This window comes from Amblyomma mixtum, chromosome 3, assembly GCF_055824585.1.
Source record: "Amblyomma mixtum isolate Tamu chromosome 3, ASM5582458v1, whole genome shotgun sequence".
Classification (NCBI taxonomy): Eukaryota; Metazoa; Arthropoda; class Arachnida; order Ixodida; family Ixodidae; genus Amblyomma; species Amblyomma mixtum.
The window spans coordinates 100,338,161-100,363,580 of NC_143014.1; the positions used below are offsets into that span (position 1 = coordinate 100,338,161).

The following is a 25,420-nucleotide window of genomic DNA, read 5'->3' on the forward strand; positions in this document are numbered from 1 at the left end:
ACAAATTAATTTTATGGTCTGTTTTGACAGAAAGTGATAAAATATCTTGGATGTCACATTTCTGAAACGTTTCTTTAACGCCACGCAGAAACGCTAAGGTAGCGCTCTCTAAAACGTACTCTAAACTGCCACAAAACAACCATGTGTGCACCTTCCGCCGAAGCGAGGAAGTGAAATTCCAGAACCGATCCTTCAAACTATTGAACAGCGTTTATCAGCACTCTGAAAAGTGGAAGTAATAAAAAGGTTGAAAATGGAGCGCTACAAGAGAGTGGAAATACATGACGCAGTTGTACACTCACACGATTCGAATCCTTTCTTACCCCGGGCTCACGCTTATATACTAGCCATGAAAGGCCTCCCAACGTGTTTGTCGGGAGCCGATAAATAAGTCTAGCCTTCAAAAAGAATTTTGGCGCCCTGTATGCAATCTACGGCGCGTAAGAACAAAAAGAGATTTAACTGCACAGTTATGTCAGTTGCTGCACATCATTACTGCACGAGCAAAGAAATAAAAAAAATGGCTGGAGCAATGCTTGAAGTACTACTGTTCTTGTGAAGATCTTTTTTTCATCACTATTTCCAGAAAGTGGGTGACATCTGCAGCTCAATCAATGCTTAGGCAGGTCGTCTCAATCTAATAACCTGTCTAAGCATTTCTTGAGCTGCAAATGTCACCCACTTTTTGGAAAAACAAAAGTTCTTGGCCGTTCTAAAGGACAACTTGCAAGGGAGCTTCTTGAGGCGCCATTTATTCACAGGTTAAGAAGCGATAAGTGCGTAAGTGAAGCGTCTATTGTACCGTCGCGAAAGGAATCTATATTTCTAAATGCTGCGCAATTTCTTGGGTTTTGCTGCTTGAAGGTGGAAGAGGCGCTTCCTGTTACTTTCCATGCAATTTTATCTCGTCGTTTAGCCCCACATTATCTTGGTTCAGATTGTCTTTATCCCGCCCCCTCGTCTTAATCAGTGTTTAGCTGAGCATGCGCATTGAGTTCCTCGAGCTTGTAGTTCTGCTTCCGTTTCTTTCAGTTGCAAGTTAGCGCTCGTCCCGTGTCCCTCTCTTGTCCTCGTTTGTTTCGCGCTAAGCCAACCTGCAAATGATGAATCACCAACTGACCGAACACTCCACTTTGCTAAAGCATAATCTAGGTTCCACTGTAGTCAGAAAAATTGAGTGGAAAAAAGGAGCTTTCGTGTAAGGGCTGCGCACACCGTCAAAATTTCGAAACAAAGGTGCGGCCTTTACACGAGTGCATAAGGTATATCATAACCATATTAGAGACCGCCGCCGCGATGGCTCAGTGGTTATGGTGCTCGGCTGCTGACCCAAAAGACGCGGGTTCGATCCCGGCCGCGGCGGCTGGAATTTCTTTGGAGGAGAAATTCTAGAGGCCCGTGTACTGTGTCTGTGCGATGTCAGTGCACGTTAAAGCATCCCAGGTGGTCGAAATTTCCGGAGCCCTTCACTACGGCGTCTCTCATAGCCTGAGTCGCTTTGGGACGTTAGACCCCATAAATCAACCAACCAACCATAACCATATTAGAAATTCAATGTCAATTTTCGTAAGGGTTCACACACTGCATTTCTGCCTTCGTCCTAAAAACTTCCTTCTCCCCAAAAATGCTGGTCAGGACAGTTTTCAAATGCAAATTTCTCGCTAGGGAGGTACGTGCCCCTTAAATCCGGCCCTGCTTTGAAACACCCTTGCCGTTTCCAGACAGACTTCGGGTCGCACGGCACGGTGACCGATCGAGCCTCAGGCACATTGTACGAATCTCCCAATAGAGTTTCAGCAATGCCTCATCACTGAAGTGTTGCCGACTACACTGCGGGCACACAGCCGCTCTATCCATTGCTCTCATTCAGGCACAGTGCCGTTACCTCCGAGTCATGTCCCTCCGAACTGTCCTTCGCTGCACGCGCAGCATTACCTTACCCCCAAGTCATAAAATAGGCTATAGCCTCCCATCAGCCCTGCCTAGACAGAGGGGACGCGCGACATATACCGGAAAGCGCGGGGCTGCGGCGGCACTTTTAGAAAACAGTGAAAGCGGTTGAAAACACCGCGGTAAAACTGCAGGCTGTCGTGGCCAGGAAAGCGATATATTTACAGTTGCTGCCGACCCTCGCGGTGGTTTGCGTAGCTAACTGCGGTCAGCAGCGTTCCGAAAATAGACGTCGTTAACCTCGTGCGGACAATATTTGCGAACATCGACGCCAGGACAAACTTTCCCTCCAGGAAATGAGAGGGAGAGGGAATCGTTTGTCGGCGCAAGATGCAGCACTATGTACAACGGGGTCTTTTTTGTGTGGAGCAAGTCTTATAAGCTCACATCGCCAAGTCGGGAGATTATCATCGCACACCGCATTATGAAAACTGTTTCATTTCTCGTTTTCTAAGCAGTGGTGGTGGGAGCAAGGGGTATTTTAGATTCACATCGTTAACATACATTATATCGTCATAGTACTTCCACGTTACCAAATGATGCATTTTAATGCAATGTGGTGCTGCGATGTAGTCAGTTTTGATGTATGCAAATAAACACTTTGATTTACTAATTGATTCTTCATACGTAGCGATTTATTCTCTTCGTAAGGTGAGGAATGAAGCGAAGTCGGCCTTTTCTTTCCTTGGCTTATGCTTTAGCTGCATCATTCAAGAAACCTGCTCGAATCAAATCTGCGGCAGCGATGTTTTGAGTATACGTAATGCAAGGCTACGATGGAGCCATGACGAAACGAGGGCGGCTGTCTGAGTGCTCACGACGACGAAGGCATTCAGATGAAGAGTGGCAATTTGGGCTAGTTGGTTCACGTAACGAACTTTGCGCAGAGTCCCAGTGCTTTGTACTGAAATAGTGTTTTTCCTTCTTATTGCAACTTTTTTTTTTTCTGCATGAAAACCGAGGGCGTTGTGAGATTACTCCCAGTGACAATAAAAAGCCAGTGCTTGCCGGAATCAGAATTCAATAAGCACGGGCAAATCGCAATTAGAGCTTAAATACGCAGTCTTATAGACGTCCTAATTTGGTTTTATCTGGTACGAAGGTGCGATTTATGAGCGAGCAGTTCTGTAGAGACGTCTTTTTATAAGCAGGATGTCCCGCATACAAAAGCCCGAATAATGAGCCGAGATATGTGGTAGTTTGATGCATAAAAATTACCGAAGCAGAACAAACAGTTCGGTGACAGTTTTGGAGCAGTAACGTTCAAAACTTTAAAATACCTGACCTTAGAATCAGTCGTGCCTATAAAAGCCATTCAAGGCAAGTTTAGCCATCAAATGAAAGAACTAGCGCACTGTACGGGCATAAAACCAGATTTTTGTGACATCTTGGAAGGAAATGGAGCAAGCATTTCGGAGCGCTTGTGAAACTCATCGTGCTGCTCCTGAACCTCCCACTGAGAACATCCTTCAGGAGAAGCAGGCGTCGCAAACAGAGCGGATTTATGCGTCACTCTTGGAGGAAGCGGTACCATGTAAGCCATGTATTTCTTGAACTTTTTTAAGTTCAGCGTGGTTTTACTATGTAAAATATCTTGCTTGGGGAGGTGACACTCCTCCTTAAAGCTGCCCCTGTGCTGCACTGATTAAACACGAAGTGTTATGGGAACTGCTTTCTAGTGACAGATAATACATGGGCGCCGACCAGAAGGTGGCAGCAATATGAGCTATCTGACTTTGAAAATTGGTTTTTGAGGAAAGGACATGTCGCAGTATCTGTCTCGCATATCTCGGTGGACACCCGAACCGCGCCGTAAGGGAAGGGAGGAAGGTAGGCGTGAAAGAGAGAAAGAGGTGCCGTAGTGGAGGTCTCCGGAATAATTTCGACCACCTGGGGATCTTTAACGTGCACTGACATTGCACAGCACACGGCCGCCTTGGCGTTTCGATGGAGCTCGTGTCACGAAGTGGCGTCGAGAAAAGCCGTCAGCAGCCAAGGGCGAGGGCGGAGCAACGACGACATGCAGAAGACCTTGCTACGATCGCTATCTGCGTCCAGGTGATTTCTCCGCGATTTAAAACCGAAATCACGGCCCCGTGCTTAAGGCTGGCGGTTATGCAACGGCCGTGCCGTACGGTCGAACGAGGGGTTAGGTCTCGTGCGAACTACGCAACTACCCCGTATCAGTAGCCCGCGCTCGTGAACTCACTGCTGTTGCAATGGCCCCGTGATTGCGCTTTCCAGCCGCTGAATTCACGATCGAGTTGTTGACCAAGCTATAGGGCAACAGGGTGGGCCCGAAGCGTCTGCCGCACCAACCGCAGGCGCGCAGGGCACCCGCATGCACGTGAGCACCCACTCACCGCGACTGCTGCGCACGGGCTCAGCGGAGAGGCGCGCCGCGCCGCTCCGCTGCGGTCGCCGCTGAACGCGGAGACGCACAATGTCCGGAAACAATGCTCCACCGCGCTCGCTGCTGCGCGCCCTCGCTGAAATCGCCCGTCCGCGGCAAGAGGCCGACGCTGCGCGATGCATAATGAGGCGCTTTTAGTCTGATGAGCCCGTCGTGTCGCGTGCGGCGTGAAGTGCAGCCTCAACCTGCGCCGGTTAGATTTGTTAAGCATGGAATGCTTTTAGCTCTGGTTCTTGCCGAATTCAGGCGACCAACGTCCGAAAAATGCTGCGAACCTGAGGTAGAACATGAAGACAGACTTATCCGGAAACCTCGAATATTTGCGTTCGAATGGTATCCAGAAGCATAAAATCATTAGTCCCATGCGGTATTCGAACTGCCGCCAGCGCTAACAGATTAGCTTCGCTTCCCCGCGCTGCCTTAGACCGTACGGCCATCGCACTGCCTTATTCACTGGTATCTCGCTGTGCGCGTTGGATATCGTCATCATCTTTCATCCCTTCGTTCTGTTTCGGTAAAAATTGGCTTTGAGAAAAGGAAAGTCGCAGTATGTGACTGTCTCACTTCTCGGCAGACATCTCTACCGCGCCGTGCGGTAAGGGCGCTGCTGAGCCGAGGCGAAGGTCCCAACGTTGTGTGCGTTGTGGCGTTACGCACCAAGGGCGAAGGAAGCCGAGTGGGCTGTTGAGGTAAGAAAATCGGCTAATGGCTCCTCAGCACTCGAGTGCAGCTACCGTCATCTGTGAGACGCCCTAAAACACGCTACTCTTTTCCTGCAATACATTTCATGCTTACACCTACTTCTGATTGTGAGATAGACATCGTTGTGAGGTAGACATTGTGAGTTGGCATCGTTACATTGCTTTCAATTGCACACCAGATGAGTGACGAAGAAATTCGCATTAGCCCTTCACTTATAGAGCGTCGTTGCAAGCTGTACAGCCAGTGCATGAAGGTAGATCAAGGCCGGCATATAAGATAACGATTCTCTTCCATTGATCGTATTCCATCCTTATCGCCCACCGGAAAGACTGGCAGATCCCGGCGATAGCGCTGACGTGGCATCACTGGAGCCAGTCACCGAGGGTGAGCAAGAAATTAAAATAGAATAAAATTGATTCAGAATTATTAAATGACGCAGCTGGACTAAGAGCCCGCAGCGTTTTTTTTTTAATTTAATCGTACAAGCGCAAAGAAAAGAAATTGATACAGTGTCTTTGTTGAAACAGCGGGGAAACAAGGCCAGCATGCTGTGTGCCGAGAATAGTTCCTTGCAGCAAGCACCGCCGACATCCAGCCCGCTTAACATGGACGACGTATAGGTCGTAATGGCTGCCTGTTTGCAATAGTGACCAAGAGTGCGGGAACAGACAGGGACATGGGAGTCGTTCGATACATGCACTTTCATCATAGACACGTGGCAGTGAATATGCGGTGTGTGCGTAGTGAGGAGGGAAGCGGGGGACGGACTGCAGCGGCGAGAGCGCAGCACCCAGGAGGGCATCCAATAATGCGGCCATTGATTTCGCCCGTATACGGTCGCGTTTCTGAAACTCCCATCTACGGCGCCAGGCACCTTATCTTGGCATGGGGGAAAAAGGACCCCGGCCGAACACTCATTTAGTAAACGTGTCGTCCGTATACAGACGCCCCTCTGGCTTTTCGGTCACGCGGGTGAGATCTCTGTTCGCTGGTACCACGCGCGGGCGCACGGTCCGTGGAGTTAGAGCCCCACTGAGTTGCACGTCGGCTTCTTTCCGAGCGCCGGCGCGTTGTTGTGGCACGTTCGCTCTCGGCACTAATGGTCAGCGTCGCATTGATAGCGTGCAAATAACTACGGCGGCTGCCTTTTGAGGCTCGTCCCGCCGCCAGGGCGGCCTAGATGAAAGCGCGTCGGTGGAGATCTCCGATGCGGGCCGCTCGCGTCACCACGGTAACCGCGTGCTGATAGCATCGCGAACCGTACAGCAGCAGCAGCAGCGACCTCTCTCTTTGTGTCAGCGAGACGTTTATACCGCGAACAGCGAATAACAGTTTGAGAAAAGGATTTGGACCTCGCCATTAGGGCACGTGGCGTTACGCCGCCTTTCCTGCGAATGCGAACTGCCGCCCCGGATGTGTTCCGAGGGAATGTAACGCCGCAAAAACGTGCGCGAGTGCGGGCCGATGGCGAAAGAAAGAACGCTCCGCTACATCGTCTCGTATTTCTGGTGGTACGCTTACTTTTCGTATGCGCAAGCGCTGCTCACTGGACACCGCTTGGGAGCTTACTATTCGCCGGTAGACTGCGAACATTGCTCGTCATGCTGCAGCCTTTTTTCCATGCGCGTGCAACGGCTATTTTGTGAACAGAGGACTATACGCGGCTACGAACGTTTTTCGCACGTTTCAAAGCCACTCAATTACGTTACTCCTGAAGGCTTCCCTCCGTAGCCTGCCCGCTTCGGTCTCATGCGGTGAAGACCTCGGTCCAGATCCTCCAAGCACAGTAGGCATAAGTGGCGCCTTGAGAAAGAGTCGTAAATTCAGAAGCATCCGGAGGTATGGCAGAATGGTGTCCATTGTGCAAGAAAACGGTTCACGGCCGTAGATGAGAAAGTAGGGAGAGAATCCGGTGGTGGCTTGAGGAGCGGAGTTATAAGCATAGGTTACGAAAAGTAGAACGCGGTCCCAGTTGCAGTGATCGGTAGCTGGGTACATGGACAGCATGTCGCCAAGAGTGCGGTTAAAACGCTTAACCAGGCCATTTGTCTGCGGATGCACTGTAAACAAAAATATACCCAAAAGAGGGTAAAAATGGTGGTGGCCACCCTTTTTACTCCATTTGTGAAAACATTTACTCCATGAGTGGGGAGTAAAAAGGTGGACTGTCCTCCATTTTACTCCCATGAGGGAATAAGGGAGTAAAAATGAGGATTTACCAGCATTTACTCCAGTCTAGAAATGGAGTTAATTGTGCTAAATACTCCACCAGTGCTGAAATGGAGTAAAAAAAACATCATTTTGTGCAATCCGCCCCGCTGCCTAGCGTCTCGTCTGCTTCTGGTCAGTTGTTAGATAATGGCGGTGAGTGACGACCGCTTGGTTACCATCGTCGCTGGATCTCTGCTGACTTCTGCTCCTTCACGGGCTCCTGCCGCGGTACAAGATATCGACTTGTCGCCGTTTTCTGCTACAGTACGTTACATAATTGAATTGCTCCTGTGAAGCCTCCAGTTCTCTAACGATACCTGACTTTCCTTTGTTTGTGTTGCCACCCCGTTACAGCCCCCGCTTAGGCCTAATTCTCAAAGGCTTTTTTCAGTGTGGTTCTCACAGTGTGTTGCAGCAGATTATGTGTTGCATGAGCATGGAACTGTGATAGAACACAGTGTCAACGCTCAGCTCTTGATTGAGCTCATGAGGCCACATTTTTCCCCAGCCATATTTAAAATCCAAGCCTTAGTGAAGTGAATATGAAAGCAAACACTGCCATTCCAAACTACTATCAGGTGTATTTTCATCTTTTCTGCTCTGGTTTTTGGTCAAATATAGCGTGGTGCATGACCGTGAAAACTACCCAGCGTCTCCTTTCCAGTTTTGAACTACTGATTATAAAGTTGCATCCCTTTATCTACGAACATTGCCAACGAAACGAGCCCGTACAGCAAAAAGGAGACTACAAGCAGACGACTCCTGCCGCGTACGCCGCCGCTGGGCTAGCAGACGGCGGAAAGAATGCGTGACGCGGGGCCACATTAGGGCAGCGCAGTTTCCCAAGTTGGGTTGCCGGCGGCACGCAGAACTACTTCCCGTTTCCGCCGCTGTCACTGCTGTAACAATGAGCCTGAATGAGGATAAATAAGCATGACGCCATTTTTGGGTTCCATCTCTGTGGGTAGTAAAAAATTTTCTCCCTTTTCACTCCAAAATAACTCCCTTTATACTCCAAAATAACTCCCTTATATAAGGGAGTAATTAAAAACACCATACATATGGAGTAAAAAAACTACTTTTGGGTGTGCGTTAGAGGACAAGCCATTTGCTCTCTTTTGGGTGTTTTTTTGCTAACAGTGTGGTAGGCCGAGGTGGTGCGGTGAACGATGTTGCATTCCTGAAGGAGAGCTTCTACGACTTCAGATAGAAAGGCTCGACCTCTATCACTCAGCAACTCTTTGGGAGCACTATGGCGAGGAATGATGCGATGGAGGGTGAAGGATACAATGTCGTGGGCTTTACCAGATGGTAAAGGCGACGTTTCGGCGTAGCGGGTAAGATGACCGATGGCAACGATGATCCAGCGGTTGCCAGCTGATGTGCTGGGAAGAGGGCCGTAGAGGTCCATGCCAACACGCTCGAAGGGCTGCGCTAGGCAAGGCAGCGGTTGCAGAGGAGCGGCGGGTCGGCGAGGTGGGTTTTGTGGCGCTGGCATGCGATGCAGGACTGAACGAACTTGCGAACATAACGGCCCATCCAACGCCAGTAGTACCGGTGTCGTATACGGGTGAAGGTCTTCAAGAAGCCGGCATGGGCACACTGGGGATCACCGTGGAAGGAAGAGCAAATGATGGAGCGCAGATGGGTCGGAATGACAAGCAGCCACTTGCGACCATCCGAAAGGTAGTTCGGCGGTAAAGAAGCTCGTCTCTGATGGCGAAATGGTGGGACTGACGACGGAGAGCGCGGGAAGGAGGTCGAGATGATTGGCCAGACAAGAAATCCAAGAGGCAAGCGATCCACGGGTCTCTGCGTTGCTCGGAAGCCATATCAGCGGACTCAAACGTCAAAGAATGAAGGGCGGACATACAATGCACTGCCTCCGACGGCAGAGGGGAACGTGAGAGGGCATCAGCATCGGCATGTTTACGGCCGGAACGATAGACAACGTGAATGTCGTACACTTGAAGTCGCAGAGCCCAGCGCGCCAGTCGACCAGAGGGATCTTTCAAAGAGAATAACCAGCAGAGGGCGTGGTGATCGGTGACAGCGTCAAAAGGGCGCCCGTATAAGTAACGGCGGAATTTGACGATCGCCCAAAGGATGGCTAAACACTCCTTCTCGGTGACAGAATAGTTGGCTTCAGCTTTTGTCAGCGTCCGGCTGGCGTAAGCGACAACATATTCGTCAAAGCCAGGCTTGCGCTGCGCGAGTACTGCACCGAGGCCGACGGCGCTGGCATCGGTATGGAGTTCCTTCGGAGAACGAGGGTCGAAATGACGCAGAATTGGCGGAGTGGTCAGGAGGCGACAAAGTGTAAAGGCTTCATCACAGACTGGCGACCAAGCCGAAAGATCGTGGCCGGAAAGGAGCTTGGTCAGGGAGTCGATGATAGTGGCGAAGTTGCGGACAAAGCGGTGGAAGTAGGAGCGGAGGCCGACGAAGCTGCGGAGGTCTTTTACAGAAGTGGGTTTCGGAAATTCTGCTACAGCTCGCAACTTTGCCGGGTCCGGGAGAACGCCATCCTTAGACATGACATGTCCGAGAATGGTGAGCTGCCGAGCTCCGAAGCGGCACTTTCTTTAATTGAGTTGGAGGCCAGCGTTGGCCAGGCAGCGAAGAACAGTCTCAAGGCGCTGCAGATGAGACAAAAAATCCGGGGAAAAGATCACAACGTTGTCTAGGTAACAAAGGCATATGCGCGATTTAAGCCCGCGGAGTAGGTTGTCCATCATGCGCTCGAATGTGGCGGGGGCATTGCAGAGGCCGAAGTGCATGGCATTAAATTCACAGAGCCCGTCGGGTGTGACGAATGCAGTTTTTGGGCGATCGGCCTCTGCCATCGGCACCTGCCAGTAACCAGAGCGCAAGTCCAATGAAGAGAACTCAGTGCCCTGCAGGCAGTCGAGGGCGTTGTCGATACGAGGGAGAGGGTAAACGTCCTTGCGTGTAATCTAGCTCAGACGACCGTAGTCGACGCAGAACCGGATGGAACCGTCTTTTTTCTTGACCAGGACCACCGGCGATGCCCACGGGCAGTGCGATAGCTGTATCACGTGGCGCTTGAGCATGTCGGTCACCTGTTCATCAGTGATGCGGCGCTCAGCGGCTGACACGCGGTACGGACGTTGGCGCAAAGGAGGATAGTTGCTAGTGTCAATACAGTGGGTAACGTTGGTTGCGCGGCCCAATGAAGTTAAGCTGCAAAACGGTGCAAGACGGCGACAAGTTGGGCTCGTTGGATAGGCGTCAGGGCGGCGTCGACAGAACGGTGAAAAATATCGAGAGGAGGCGGATTGGCGATGGGAACAGGTGTAGTGGCGCTGACGTGAAGGCTGGCCGTGCTATGAACGAGGGGGTATGCTGAGGCGGGATCGAGCAAGGCAACACTACCAAGCGATTGGCCACGGAGTAAAGTGGTAGGGCAGGAGAACGGGTTGGACACATAAATAGCGCTTGAGCCACGAATAATTGTAAGCATGGCATAAGGCAGCAAAACAGACCTCTGGTTAGCGCATAGTAAAGAGGGCGTATAGGTGACAGAGCGTCGGAGAGAGCAGCACAAGAAAGAGGCAGCAGCACTGTAGAGAAAGGCGGAACGTCTGTGTCCTCTGAGACGACCACAGTAGCGGCAGCAGCAACCGGTACTTCCAAGGGAGCGTCACTGAAGCGCGGTAACTCAAACTGAGCACGGGCGCAGTCAATAACGGCGTGATGTGTGGAAAGGAAGTCCCAACCATGGATGACGTCGTGAGATGAGCGGGTGAGGACGATGAACTCTATTGTGTAGGGGACGTTCTCGATAAGCGGGTGGGCGGTGCAGGCGGCTAATGGTCGAATATCCTGAGCACTGGCGGTGCGGAGAGAAACGGCAAAAAGAGGCGCCGTCACTTTTTTGAGTCTGCGACAGAGGGTGTGGCTAAGAACGGAAACGGCTGCGCCAGTGTCAACAAGTGCTTCGACGGCGACTCCCTCAACGAACACGGTGATAATGTTGGCGGGCACGGAAAGAGGTCTTGAGCGAGTCGCTGGCGGCGCAGTTCTTGCCTCCGGAACTGCGGCCGTTAGTTTTCGCTTGCATGGCGGGTTGGCGACGGAACATCGGAGAACGGGATTGTCGGCCAGAGGACGGCGAACGGTGGGAGCGGAAATGGTAACTAGGAGACGAGGAATCGGGAGGCGGCTCATGTGACGCAGGCGAGGAGGACGGCGGAAGATCTTACGGCGGCTCACGCCTATAATTGTACGGACGGTGGTCGCGACTGCGGCACAAACGAGCCATGTGGCCAGCGACTCCACAGGCGTAGCAAATAGGGCGGTTGTCTTGCGTGCGCCATGGGTTGAGAGGCTGCGGCTGAGATCGTGGGCGGGCAACCAGACGATAAGTGGGAGTTGTAGGCCGCTGGGGTTCTAACAGGTGGTGAGGAAGCCTGTAGACAGGAGCAGCAGGTGAGGGCCGCGGTCACACTACAGCATCAGTGTACGTTAAAGGAGCCGCGATCAGTGACTGCTGAGGTGGAGGACTGTATGACACGCTGGAGGTTGGGAGTGAGCGGCGGCGCAGGCGTAAGTGGGCTGGTAGACAAGCACAGCTGGCGGGCGACTTCCTGACGGACAAACTGCTGAATGTGCTGGAGGAGCGACTGGTGGTCCAGAGCACCGTCCCCGGGAAGACCAAAGCTTGAAATGGTTGCCTTTTGAAAACCGGCCCGGCGGGTGGAAAGGCGCTGTTTGCGCAGCTCATCGAAGCTTTGGCAGTAGCTTATCACATCGGACACAGACGGGGGATTCTTCGCGACGAGCATCTGAAAGGCGTCATCATCGATGCCTTTCAGGATATTTCTGATCTTTTCGGCCTCGCTCATGAAAGCGTTGATGCACTTGCAAAGGTCGACGACATCTTCGATGTAGCTTGTAAACTTTTCGCCGCTTTGTTGTGCCCGACTGGGCAAGCGCTGCTCGGCGCGAAGCTTACGCACAGCGGGACGGCCAAAGACATCTGTGAGGCTGGTTTTAAGATCCGCCCAGCTGGAGATGTCAGCTTCCTGGTTGCGGAACCACAGATTGGCGGCGTCGCTCAAATAAAATGTAACGTTGGTGAGCTTGACGCTGTCATCCCACTTGTTATACGAACTGACGCGTTCATAGAAGGCGAGCCAGTCTTCTACGTCGGTATCGTCCGTGCCGCTGAAGATCGTAGGGTCGCACTGACGGACGGCACCGGAACAGATGACAGTAGTGGGAACAGGCTGGGCAGGTTGGGCCGGGGTGTCGGGCACCGTGGTAGAGCCTGGTAGCCTGGGCATCGTGGCGTATCTCGAGGGTGAGAGCAGACGGCACCTCCACCAAGTGTAATGTAGGCCGTCTTCCAAGGCGCTGCGCCGCGAACGGCTAGAGGTACAGTCCCGGTACAGACCAGAGGCAGCGATAAGTCCAGCACACGCACGAGCATCGGCACGTTGTTTCACTTTTCGTCGTTTTGTGCCTTAAGCGCCAGCCGCCGATGGTTTGGGAGCCAAAGGCGTGTCTTACAGTCTGCATTTTCAACAGATAAAATGAGATAGATGAGAACACAGATGGCCATTGTAGATTAAACAACGCGTCGCGTGAAAGGCTGTGCGGTATGGTATTGAGATGTGATGGTGTTTCGGCGAGAGGCAATATACTAAAGAAGCAAAAAAAAAAAACGGCCAGACAGTGGAAAAGAGGACAAGAATGAAGACCAGCGTAGATGAAAGACGGCATGATACTATAAAGTTGGTTTGGTTTGTGGGGTTTAACGTCCCAAAGCGACTAAGGCTATGAGAGACGCCGTAGTGAAGGGCTCCGGAAATTTCGACCACCTGGGGTTCTTTAACGTGCACTGACATCGCACAGTATACGGGCCTCTAGAATTTCTCCTCCAAAGAAATTCTAGCCGCCGCGGCCGGGATCGAACCCGCGTCTTTTGGGTCAGCAGCCGAGCACCATAGCCACTGAGCCACCGCGGCGGCGATACTATAAAGTAATGCGGTTATGACGAGAGACTAGTCAGCTTCCCAAAATTTTCATTCAGACTGCAAAAAAGGAGTGTTAGACTTGTGTATCAGGAATGATTCCAGAACCTTGCGTTCATGGTGGGTCTTGAAGCCTGATTCCAGTAAACTTCCTTGAATTTTTTCGAAAAGGTGCTTAGTATTGTTCGTATGTTTAGAGATCGGAAGGTTAACCAGTGTCTTGCACTGAGCTTTATGATAATTAAAACGATAACTGAGCAGTGTTTCTGTTTGGCCAATATATTGAATTTTGCAGGTTGAACATTCAAATATGTACATTGCGTTGCTGACATCACTTGAGTAGTAACCCCGAATTTCCACATTAAAGTTCGGTGCAGTGCTGGAAGCCATAACTGGTGTCGTCATCTGCGCGCAAACTTTGCAACGCGATTTATTGCATGGATGGTAGCCGACTCTCCCACTTAGGTTTATTTTAGATGAAGTGGGAATGTCACTGAGGTTTTTGCCACGGCTGTAAACAACACGGGGGGTTTGCTCAAAAAGGTGCTTGATTCGATCACTGTGCACGAGAATGATATGGTGTTTTTTTTTTTTTCCCAAAATGCTCGCGACGTTTGGAACCGATGCTAAGTGAGTTAGTACCAGGTTGATTTGTGATTGATCGGATGGGCGGTTTTCTACTTTGAGAATGGCTCGCGGTCAAGAAGGCCTGCGAGCTTTTCGCAATGATGTGATTGCAGTGATCCCTCATGATGCTTTAAAGGTGCACTGAAGAGGAATTTGAATTCGTATTTTTACCGCTGGAACACGATCTACACGTTCCGAGCGTTCTTAGAAACGGCGAAATATTGCCCTGTGCGGCCGAGTTCCCTAATTTAAATCCGATTAAACGTCCCGCTCCAGCTTTTTTTTTTAATTCCCCGCAGACAGCGGAGGATTGAACCAACCTTTCAACCAGTCCCACGGCGACTTGCCGCTCTGCCATTGGCGGAGTGATGCGTAGTGATCGGCAAAAAAAAAAAAAGAGTCCACGCGTATTTTTATTTCAGTGGGCCTAATTTGCAGTTATGTCGTCTCTGACTAGACCTACTTATTCACGGAAACCTAAATGAAAAACAAAAACAAAATAAAAGCGAAAGCAAAGCCGCCACGCGACTGCCTGAAAGGCACTCCATGCGTTGGATATCTCCTCTCACCGTCTGCGGGGAATTAAAAAAAAAAAAGGCGGGAGCCAGACGTTAATCCGATTTAAATTAAGGAAATCGGCCGCACAGGGCAATAATAAGCAAGTTTCTAAGAATGCTTGAAATGTGTAGATCTAGTTCCCGCGGCAAAAAGGCGAGTTCAGATTCCTCTTCAGTGCACCTTTAATCATTTTTGACTGTGCTGACTAAAACTTATCTTTCACTGCCGATTCATATTGAGGCGTTTGCCGCTGCAACCCGCCAACCAGAATGTTCCCTCAACGCGCACGTGTACTTGTAAAAGCTATGTCTGTACCATATCACTCTGACGAAGGCCAGACCCTGGCCGAAACGTTAGGATAAAGAAAGTTGTTTTTCCACCTTGTGTCGATTCAATTACATTTATGTTCTACCGGATCCATCCGATCTTCACCCCCTGCTTAAGCAAGAACAATGGCTTCCGGCAAGGCGAAAAACGTACTCTCCTACGTGCTGACGTATCGACTGTCATGCGAGGCGATTCCCAAACCAAGCACGTCTACCGGCACTTTGATCCTTTCCGACCGGATGCTCCCGCATTCGTTACGAAATGCGGCGCCCTAATTGTGGATGCGTTTCTGCTTCTGAACATCGTGTCTTCGACAGCCTCAGCCTCTGCTACATATCGTAACAGCTTCCTGCTCAGCTTGGTCCACGTTTGAAAGGTACTGCAAATTGCTAGACCATATTGCAACGACCTGGCCCGGTGCTACCCGAGTATACGCAAGCCCAATCACGCAAGCCAGGTCATTTTACGGGACTGTCCAATTTCTCTTCCAGTTACATAACGTAATCACTGAAAAGCAGTATTGTTTTCGAAAGCATAAATCAACGGAAGACGTGCTTTTGTCGATCAGAGATACGATCGCAAAAAGCTTAGAGGAACAGAAACTAACCACAGGCATTTTTTGTTTTTGTTTTTAGGAAGGCTCTAGATTGCGTTAAGCGCAAGATACTACTGAAAAAAAAAAGGAAATTTGCGCAATCAGAGGAATGCTATTACAGTTTATTAGTACATACCTTCAGAACCGTCCTCAATTTACTCAAGTTAATGCTGCGCGTTCATCTTCCGGAATTGTCGAGTACGGGGCTCCGTAAGGTTCTATACTGGGTCCGCTCCTTTTTTGTTATATATTAATTATTTTTTAGCATTCCATTCACGAAGGAGGTCGCATTATACGCGGACGACACAAATCTGTTCCTTTCTGAAGAAAGTGCCGAAAGCTTAAAAATAAAATGTATTAATTGGCTAGTAGAACTTGGAAATTGCTCAAACGTTAATAAGCTGCAATTAAATGCAGTGAAAAACAAGTGCGTGTTTTTTCACGCACGGAACTAATTCAGCATTGTTTCAACCTCCTATTCGCAGGCTGCTCTTAGGAATGAAAGGAACCGCAAAAATTTCCCGCAGTCATTTTTCACGAGCATCTATGCTGGAATGCCCATGTAGCGAAATTAAAAACAAGTATCTTGAGGTACCTTGATATCATCAACAAATAGAGAAATTTTTTTGCACACCTGGCTAATCGCTCATAAAATCTCGACTCCAGTATTGTTTGTTATTTTGAAGCAGCACGACAAAGCAGAACTGAATTATTTCAATACAATCATAAAACATGTTGCACACCACCGCAGACACACACGACATGCATTAGAACTAATTATGGTATGGAGATAACCTCTTATGTTGTTTCGGTTTCTCTACGTAAACTCCCTTTCATCCAGACTTTAGCTCAGGATTTAAAAACTGGTCGTTCATTTAAAAGGGTTATTAGACTTAATCTTCTTTCAACTGTTTGTATGCTTGATATTTTTTTTTTCAATGATCCCCTATTTCGAGATTCGCTGTTTCATATCGATCGTGCTTTTTTATTGCGTTAATCAAAAGAGTTATTTTCGTTCCATCAGATGCATGGGTTCCTGTTTTTGTATTGATGCATGAATCTTTTTGTAAACATTGTCCCACAGTGCTGCTGAAAACGTATTCCTATACTGTACGTTTTTACTTGGTGCCCAGAGCCTTGTCAGCCAGACTTATCTGCCTTCAACTCTCCAGGATTTTTGATAACTCAAAAATAAAATTTTAATTTCAAAGAATGTCAACGCCAAGGCTACTCCTGTGATTATTGCTGCTGCTGCTGCTGATGATGATGATGATCGATTAGTGGTCATGCCCTTTGAAGCGGGTGGGCACCTTCACATGGTGTCCGGCCGGAGTGCAAAAAATTAAGGAACCGACACCGAAACAAAAAAAAAAACACAACCAGTCGTTTTGTCACGGTTTACACGGACACGCAGCCCCCCCCCCCCCCCCCCCCCACACACACACACACACACGCACATATAAACATACGCATAAAATTAATGATGTCCACGGCGCTGCAGTGCCCACAGTCGTGACCTTATCGAGTATGCGGAGGAGCCTTCTTAAGCGGAGCAGCTCGTGAACGACGAAATGATTACAGTTAACATCCACCCGAGTGCAGGCTTACGGCTTTTGAAAAGGAAGGCTGCTCACGGCTGCACTGAGATGGACACGTTAATCGCAATAATTGCCTCGCTGACCTCACAGATCTCATAACCGCCACGTGTATACGGTTTACTCACTGCTTGTACTTGATCCCGTTATCAGTGGCCGATTTGAGGGACGCCTTGAGCGTGGCTACCTGGAAGGATGGAGACATGCGCTGCTGTTAGGGTAACAAGGAAGCGGACCTTGCGTAAGGCATATGGTCAGAAAAAAAAAACTGGTATGGTATGGTATGGTATGGTATGGTATGGTATGGTATGGTATGGTATGGTATGGTATGGTATGGTATGGTATGGTACTGTTCGGTGTGGTGTAGGAGGTTCAACTCCTGATAATACACATGACATATTACAGACGCCATAGTGAAGGAAACCTTATCAATTTAGACCATCCTGGGTCCTTTAACACGCATTTAACCAGCTAAACTCGGCCATTAAATCAAAACTCGACAAACATCGACCCCTGTACTTTCTAGCTATGAATCCTACCTGCGTTTTCCCCCTATCTCCCCGTCCCTTTTGTTTCCACTGAAGACAGCAGTTGCCGCGGTCGGCAACATCTTTTCCTTCCGTTTTTTATTTCATTAATAAGCCAACACCACTGCCACTACTACTAGTAGTTATAAGTCTAGCAGAAACTCGAGGAATGATAATAATGAAGGGAATATTACCTTGCCTGCTGCTACCACTACTACTACCAGCACTGGGGCTGTCAGTCGGGTGTTGGAATGCGTAAAGCTCGGAACCTCAGCGTGACGTTCGAGCGCGAAAAGTTCGAAAGCTCGACTAGAAACTGCACAGGAGGTCCAAGTCCCCGCATCCTCCTTTAGAGTTGGTCCAGCTTTTCGTGATGGTTCTGGATAGGTGCGCTGCTATAAGCTATAGAAAGGAAACACAGCATGATTCCGCTGAAAGCTCCATATCTGTGCCATTAGCGTGTATAGTGTACCCGCAAAACGGGAGACTGATGCTGGCCCCTTGAACTGTAAGAAATGACAGCAGGAACACAGATATTTCACTTTTTTTTTCCCCCAGAAAGAAAAACAGGCGACGTTACAGCGTAAGACAGATACTTCCGCCGCATAACCCTCGCAGCAGGAGAATTACCGACGCATAAAAGGTATTCTACGTCTTTTTCCACGTAAAAAACATACTACGCTAAATGTTACAGAATATCTATGAAAATATATGACAGCGTCGCTTCTCCAATCGAGACAGTGAACGTGGGTGCACATATTCAGATGACGCGCGTGTTGTAGTACAGTATATCTATCTATAGCACTACACAAATTTGTCTACGAATGCGACTGAGCACCATCTGTCGCGAGGAGCGCCACATTTTGGCAAATTTTCGCACTGACTTTTCGCACAATTGTCTGATGTTAACCCCTAACCCATTTAACCCTGATTTTCGTATACAGTCCTATAATTTTTTTATTGGCTTATTCAGGTTCTTTACTATAGTTAGGGAACCAAAAATGGAAATGATATCGGGCGTATGCGCGGTTACTGAACAATGAATCGTGCCTCCCTTAGAGGACTCCACAGCCTAGTGGTTGAAACAGTCAAACTCAGGGCACGACCTTTTACCCATGCAGGAGCCTTTAGGCGCACAAACATTTTTCATGCGACAAAAATTACGTCTTGGTTACCATGAGCATAACTTCAGTTATGCATAACTTCAGAGTCGAAGGCAGCAATTGACGTGCACAAAGAATCATGAAACAGGTTTTTTTTCCGTTCCACAAATATAGACACGAATTTCCTTTCTTCCACTTGAACTTGGGTTTCCCGGCACAACCTTCAAGCTTGCACCCTTGCCGCTTCTTGGCCGATTATGCGCCATACAACCCAACAAAACACAGCACAACGCTTCTCGGCCGCAAATAGCCAGTGCTTTATATTCGGTTGCACCGAGTACGCTCCACCGGTGGCCACCCAGAAAAATTTGGCCTTTTCCGTCCCCTTATATGCGCTCGCGCTATCACCAAGTCCACACAAACCCCTCCTGTATACCCTCTGCCACCACCCCAAAGCCACTCTAGACCATATCCTTTTCCTCTGCATGTTCAACCATTTCGACTGCCACAAGTCTACACGCAGACAATTTCACGCTGAGAAGATGCGAGGTGCAGTTTCCCTCTTTAGAAAAACAGAAAAAAAAGCTATTTTTTTTTTAAAACAATAGTACGAAGCAACCCTCTTTAGCTTCAATTGCGCGACACGCTAACCACCAAGCCATGACGTCCTCAACAGAAAACGTACAGAAATGTGCACTACATATATATTAATATTGTCAGAGCAAAAAGATTTCAGTTCGGTTTGGTCTGAAAAAAATTAGAAAAAAAAACTGACGGTCGACTTGCGTAGTTAGGCGAAATGCGAATTAGGTGTGCTAGCAGTTCTGTTTTTCACTCTGGTTACGGCGTTCGGGTCAGTTGTTCCCGGCTGGAAGTTGTTCGGATATATAGCGATAATGGGTTAATGTCCATATTTGCAGAATTGGCCGTTCTCTGCATTCATAGATCCCTCGGAGTCCTCATACCATCCCTGGCGCAATGGTGCAGCGGTTAAGCGATGCGCCACTGCCCTGCGATGGAAGGTGCTGCCACCTGCGGTATTTGTGCGATCCAGGTTGCTCTTCCCAAGGAACCCCTAGCGACCAATCATTTATTTAACTGCAACCTGCCACGGTGCACAGTTTGCTCACAATCCGGTGGGCAGGTTGGGATGATGCCGCAAGGTCACGTGACCTAGGTGGCCCACCTAGGTTGCTGCTCCGGAGAATTTTCGCTCACAACGCCGACGCCGATGACGCAGTTTCTGCCCAACGGGAGCCTTAACGCTGTTGCGATAAAAATAGCAGCTAATGAGGCAGAAACATGGTGAAGACGGCCATCGTATTCTAAATTTGTAGGCCCTTCTCACGAAACGCTGATTATTTGCGTAGCCAGGGACGACAGAACGTCGAGGAATTATTTTCTGTTCCAGGCCGTCAGAGACTGAAAAAGCGAAAAGTAGCGACGTTTTCTCTGGATAGAGACTGAAGTCATTAGGAGCCGCACGACAAGGCTTTGCGGGCCACACACGGCCCGCGAGCCGCGTGTCTGAGACTCTCCGGGCTACGTAGTATGCGTGGGGCCTTGGTCGTCCAGCTTTTTCATGTTTCTGCGGGTCCTTTTTTTTTTTTTTTGTGGCCGGTTAATTATTCGCTGCACCCAACTTTGTTCCTTCGCAGTCTTAGTTGAACGCATATGAATCTTGAAAGCACGAACTGATGGTCGAGTTGGTTATGCATGATATAATTGAAACAGCGCAAGGCCCAAGGCCTAAGAAGATAGCAGAGGAAAGGAAGAAACGGACAACAGAGCGCTGAATGTTCTCCACAAGAGAAACCAATTTTCGCGCTATGATTCATGCCGCATGCTCTATACTTATTAAATACGGCGCTTGGCCAACGTCTTCGGTGCACATGGTTTGCTCTTGAACCATGCATTTGAGCACTTCGTACTTGGTACATTACACTTTGTACATCACAGGTTCTTGAAAGGGGCGGTAGAGGGTTCTCCTTGCCCTGCTCAGCTTCTGCGGTGTGGCGAGTGCACCGTGTGGCCTGAAGACCTTTGATCAATCCTGTATATTCAGGGATTTATTCCCTTGCGCAGTACTATGATGCTTCGGCTTCAGAAAACTCGCGCCTTTTTCATTCCTAGGCGCCAGTCTGCAGCAGAGGCTTGGCAGAGTTTCACGGATCGTTTGAGGCAATGCACATGACTCTGAAATTTGGCGCCCTTTAGCTGTCGGTAACGCAATGCTTTTCAGCTCTCTGCATGCGCTACACTTCCCGGCCTTGCATTTGAGTTTGTACTGGCTGTGATTTTTAATGATACTCAAAGCCGCACGAGTTATCCAGTTGCAGGTCCGCCCAGTAAAAAGAAAAAAGAAATTGGAGGATTCCATTCGTAACCAACTGATTGTTGGACACCATTTGATCTAGTTGGGTCTAAAATGAATTGGAGTCAGTTGGTTTTATATCCAGTTGGTTCAAATAGACTCCAGTTGTGTCCAAAAGTCATCTGGTTCCAATTTTAACCAATTGGTCTTGAAGCCAACTAGACCGCATATCGTCTCTCAGGACTGCTGGGAATTATGAAATTACGGCTTTTATGAAAATCAAGGCAAACAGACAAGCATGCATCACACACCAGAAACATTACTGCGACACCACTAACATAAGCGCTATACATATACAGTGGTGAGCAGCCTTGTCTAGAGCGCTTGAGCAGTGCGCACTTGGTAACAAAAACCGAAATTAGAGAGCAGCCCCTCATTACAGGGCAAAGTTTTCGTGCCTGCTTTGTTTACGAGGCTATCGGGCGCTACTTCCGTGCAAGCGTTGCAGCTGGACCCTAGAGGCTGCCACAAAATCTGGATTTGTTTGCAAGGAAGTGCACCGCCCGAGCGCTCTAGACAAGGCTGCTCACCACTGTACATCCACAGAACACATTTTTGGTCCAATTTTACAGGATATTTTTTTACAGACAATTTTGGACTTTGTTTCTGGGACTCTCAAGCTAGGGCCAGTGGTGCTTGGCCATTGAGCGCAGTTATTTGATCTAATTTCGACCGCAGAGATAGTGCAAATGATTAATATAATTTAGCCGATTAACCTGCTGCTAGCTCATATTAGAGCCATATTAGTTTTGTCATGCTCGTCGAATACGCAATTGTACTAGGCAGTTACAAATGTCCTGGAGGGAAAGAGTAATGGCGCCCCATCCATAGGACGTTTTTTTCAGCGCCCAAAGCATATTACTCGCGCAGACCGCCGAGATAAATGCACTAGAGGCCGCCGCCCTTGTGAAGAAAGCCATGTGGCAATCTGTTAGAAAGCTGTGTAACTTTAGAACGCCCACTGCATGCGCCGTTTTCACTTGGACGTGGCAATCGGATGCAGCTGGTAAGAAAGACCCACTGAACACAATGGTGAAGGTGTCTATTTGAAACCAGTGCTGAAATGAGAGACCAACTGGGCTCTCCATTTGGCAATGGCTGATCCAATTGAGTGTGTAATTGTAATGTGACCTACCAAGTGGACTGCAACTGTGCATACCTCGGCACCAATAGAGGTGGCTCAATCACACTCACACTCACGGCCACTCGCACTCACATCCACTCACTCACACTCACACTCATGACCACTCGCACCCACAACCACTCACTCACACTCGCACTCATGTCCACTCACACTCACAACCACTCACTCACACCCGCACTCATGTCCACTCACACTCACAACCACTCACTCACACTCGCACTCATGACCACTCGCACTCACAACCACTCACTCACACTCATGACCACTCGCACTCACAACCACTCACTCACACTCACAAACACTCACACTCATGTCCGCTCACTCTCATTCACGTTCACTCACTCTTTCCTTGTTTGCTAACAACGGAGGGGATGAGAGATTTACTGCCTCAGCCGACTGCCCTCGTGGCTCCCCTAGCATAGCCTGAGTCGCAAAGATCTGCTGCTGAGCGGCCCAGGCTTTGTCGGGCTATTTGGCCAATTTTCACAGCTGCACTGCTCGATGGAAGTGGTCACTGATCACGCATATTCCATGCACTGAATGGTACGCACGTGCGCTCCCGGGCTTGCTGCTGAGACGATCAGTGCCTGTTCAGCGTCAGCTAAGATGCTTAGAGAAGTTCTTGAACGGTGTCCGTAGGCGTGCGCAGGGTTCTCCATGAAAATGAGCAATGTTTCAGCGCAGTGCCCCCCACCCCTAACCTTCCCTCACCTAGGCCCTTACGACCAGAACGGAGCGCAAAGGTGAGGAATGATTATAGAACATTTATTTCCATGCGATGTAATTTCAAAATATACAAGATATTATTCAGCAGTAGTTTTTGTCTTAATCTGTAACATCGGCAGAGGAATATATGGTATAGAGAGGATAATCCGCTGGTTTCTTCACACTCAAAATGTGAACGAAGGGAGGGGAAAGGCTCAGGGTGCTTGCCAGAGTTTCCACAAGAGGTCTTGTCTTCATACTGACGAGGACCGCCCTCTTGTTGAAACGTTCGCTAGCACACTGAGGCTTCCGGCTCCCTTGTTCACCACGTGAGTACCGGCAGAGGAAGGCATGTCACTGCGTCGCTGAAGTATCAGTGTAACATCCCGCTGCCAGAGTAATTTCCATTCTCTCTATAAACCCCAGCAAATGTGACAGATTTGTTTTTTGTCTCTGTCACAGCAAAAAAGAACCTGAAAAGCTTGCCTCAAAATGACCCGGCCAGTAAACAGTTCTTGAACGCAACGTCGTGGGTCTTCGGCCACTAAAAAACCTGATTGGCCATAGCACTGCACTGTAGTCCGACAGAGTAATTGTATGGGGCAGAGTTGGCGATTAGGGGGCTTAGACGATTGAGAGGGGGGAAGGGGGGCGCACCTCCCTCCCTTGTGCGTGCGCCTATGACGGTGTCTAAGTAAAAATAATGAATTTGATTTGTCTTGACAATAGTATTGGATGGTGTTCAATTACCAATACTTGGTCTTGCTTGACAATGACGTTCTGTGACTCTGCATGAACACATTGGAGTCAAATGGCAACTATGAATACTTTTCGCAGCATGGAAAAGGGAGCGTGTTTTTCAAACGATCGAGTGATTTCCTAACGGAAAGGAAAATGGCTGGAATGGGTCGCAAGAAGAGGATTTCCCCGCGTAATAATGATGCTAAGGGGAGTTGTCATTAGCAATCCATTTACAAAACCTACTAAGCTACTATGTGTGACCGATCTGTGGACATCTCTGCAGTGCAGAACGTTTTCTGCATTGCACATAATCCCTGTCTGAAGGAGGTTTTACAAACCAGCACGATGTTTTTGAGGCTAGTGCGTACGGAGACCACGTGAGCATCCGTGTGGCGATAGGGGCGCTAACATTTCACGTGATTATTCATCAACGTCGTTCGCGGAAGAAAGCGTATGCAGGTAACTTGTGAGCCATTTTGTAGTGCGCGCCCTTCTGAAGCGAAAGGACTTTACTGGGAAAAAGCGCTATCCAGAAGTTCTCAGAGCAAATCGTAGTGTACGGTTCAGAGGATACCTTATGCTGTCCAGATATCAGTGTGGGTAGGATTGCAGAAATCGATGCGTGCAAACAGAAGCTAATCCACTTACTTCACTAAAAACACGAAAATTAAGCAAAATCGCATCTCACAAGCTCATTTCAATTTCACTCCGCCAGTGACAAACCTTAGGCGCCAAGTAGGTCAGGCTTTTGCGTGGGTCCGGCCCTATCAACAAATTACGGCCAGAGCAGAGCTCTGCAATGCAGACACCTGGGCACACACACAAAAAAAAAACCTAAGAGTCCACTGCACCACTTGAGATCCCATCTTACGGTAGTTATTGCTAAGAAGCGGACAGTCGTTATTTCAGCAGTAAGCATCGTAACTCTTGTGTATATGAGGCCGAGCCGTGCGGGGAGCGTGGCAAGATACACCTCTGTATATTTTCAGGACTGGCAATGCGAAATTCGATAAAGGATCCCACAAAACTTGTAGCGGCTCATTGCATCCGCGAAGGGTATGCGCCCGTGCCAATGGTGAACTACAAATGCAACGAAAGATTGCCGTTCCTGTGGCAGCGGAATCCTCTGCTTCGGTTGTCCAAAGATATGAGCATGATGCCTTATGCTGCCTCGAGCGCCCTCAGTAGTCAATATTTGCTTCCCTCAGCTGTCAACAACATGAAAATAGCTAAGCGGGTATCGCCGTCGCGAAACATACGCGACCGAATTCGCTGTCGCGTCCACCCACCACTCACATCCACTCACTGCCACTCACGTCCACTCACAACCACTCATTGCCACTCACGTCCACTGACAACCACTCATTGCTACTCACGTCCACTCACAACCACTCATTGCCGCTCACAACCACTCCCTGCCACTCACATCTGCTCATCAAACATGTCCACTCACCACTCACCTCTACTTACGCTCACATCCACTCACTCGCACTCACACTCATCTCCACTTACACTCACATCCACTCACTCACACTCACACTCATGGCCACCCATGCTGACATCCACTCACTCGCACTCACACTCATGACCACCGGCACTCATATCCACTCACTCGCACTAACAATCACGTCTACTCAAACTCACAACCACTCACTCGCACTAACACTCGTGACCACCCTCACTCACATCCACTCACTCGCACTCACACTCACGACCACTCACTCACACTCACACTCACAGACGTGAGTGTGAGTGAGGCGATATGAGTGCACTCATGAGTGGGTGTGCCGACCTATGCAACTGTGTCCAACTGGCAGTCCATTTGGACTATCCAACTAGAGCAACAATT

The 25,420-nt window shown here is 49.1% G+C and overlaps 1 protein-coding gene across 1 annotated transcript in view; it reads right to left on the reverse strand.

Moving 5' to 3' along the window:
* Positions 1-25,420, reverse strand: part of nenya (RING finger protein nenya) — a 43,299-nt gene that overhangs the window by 15,259 nt on the left and 2,620 nt on the right. The window contains exon 5 of the mRNA XM_089576975.1: positions 17,106-17,164. Coding sequence (XP_089433101.1) covers positions 17,106-17,164 — 59 coding nt within the window. The remainder of the gene's footprint in view (positions 1-17,105; positions 17,165-25,420) is intronic.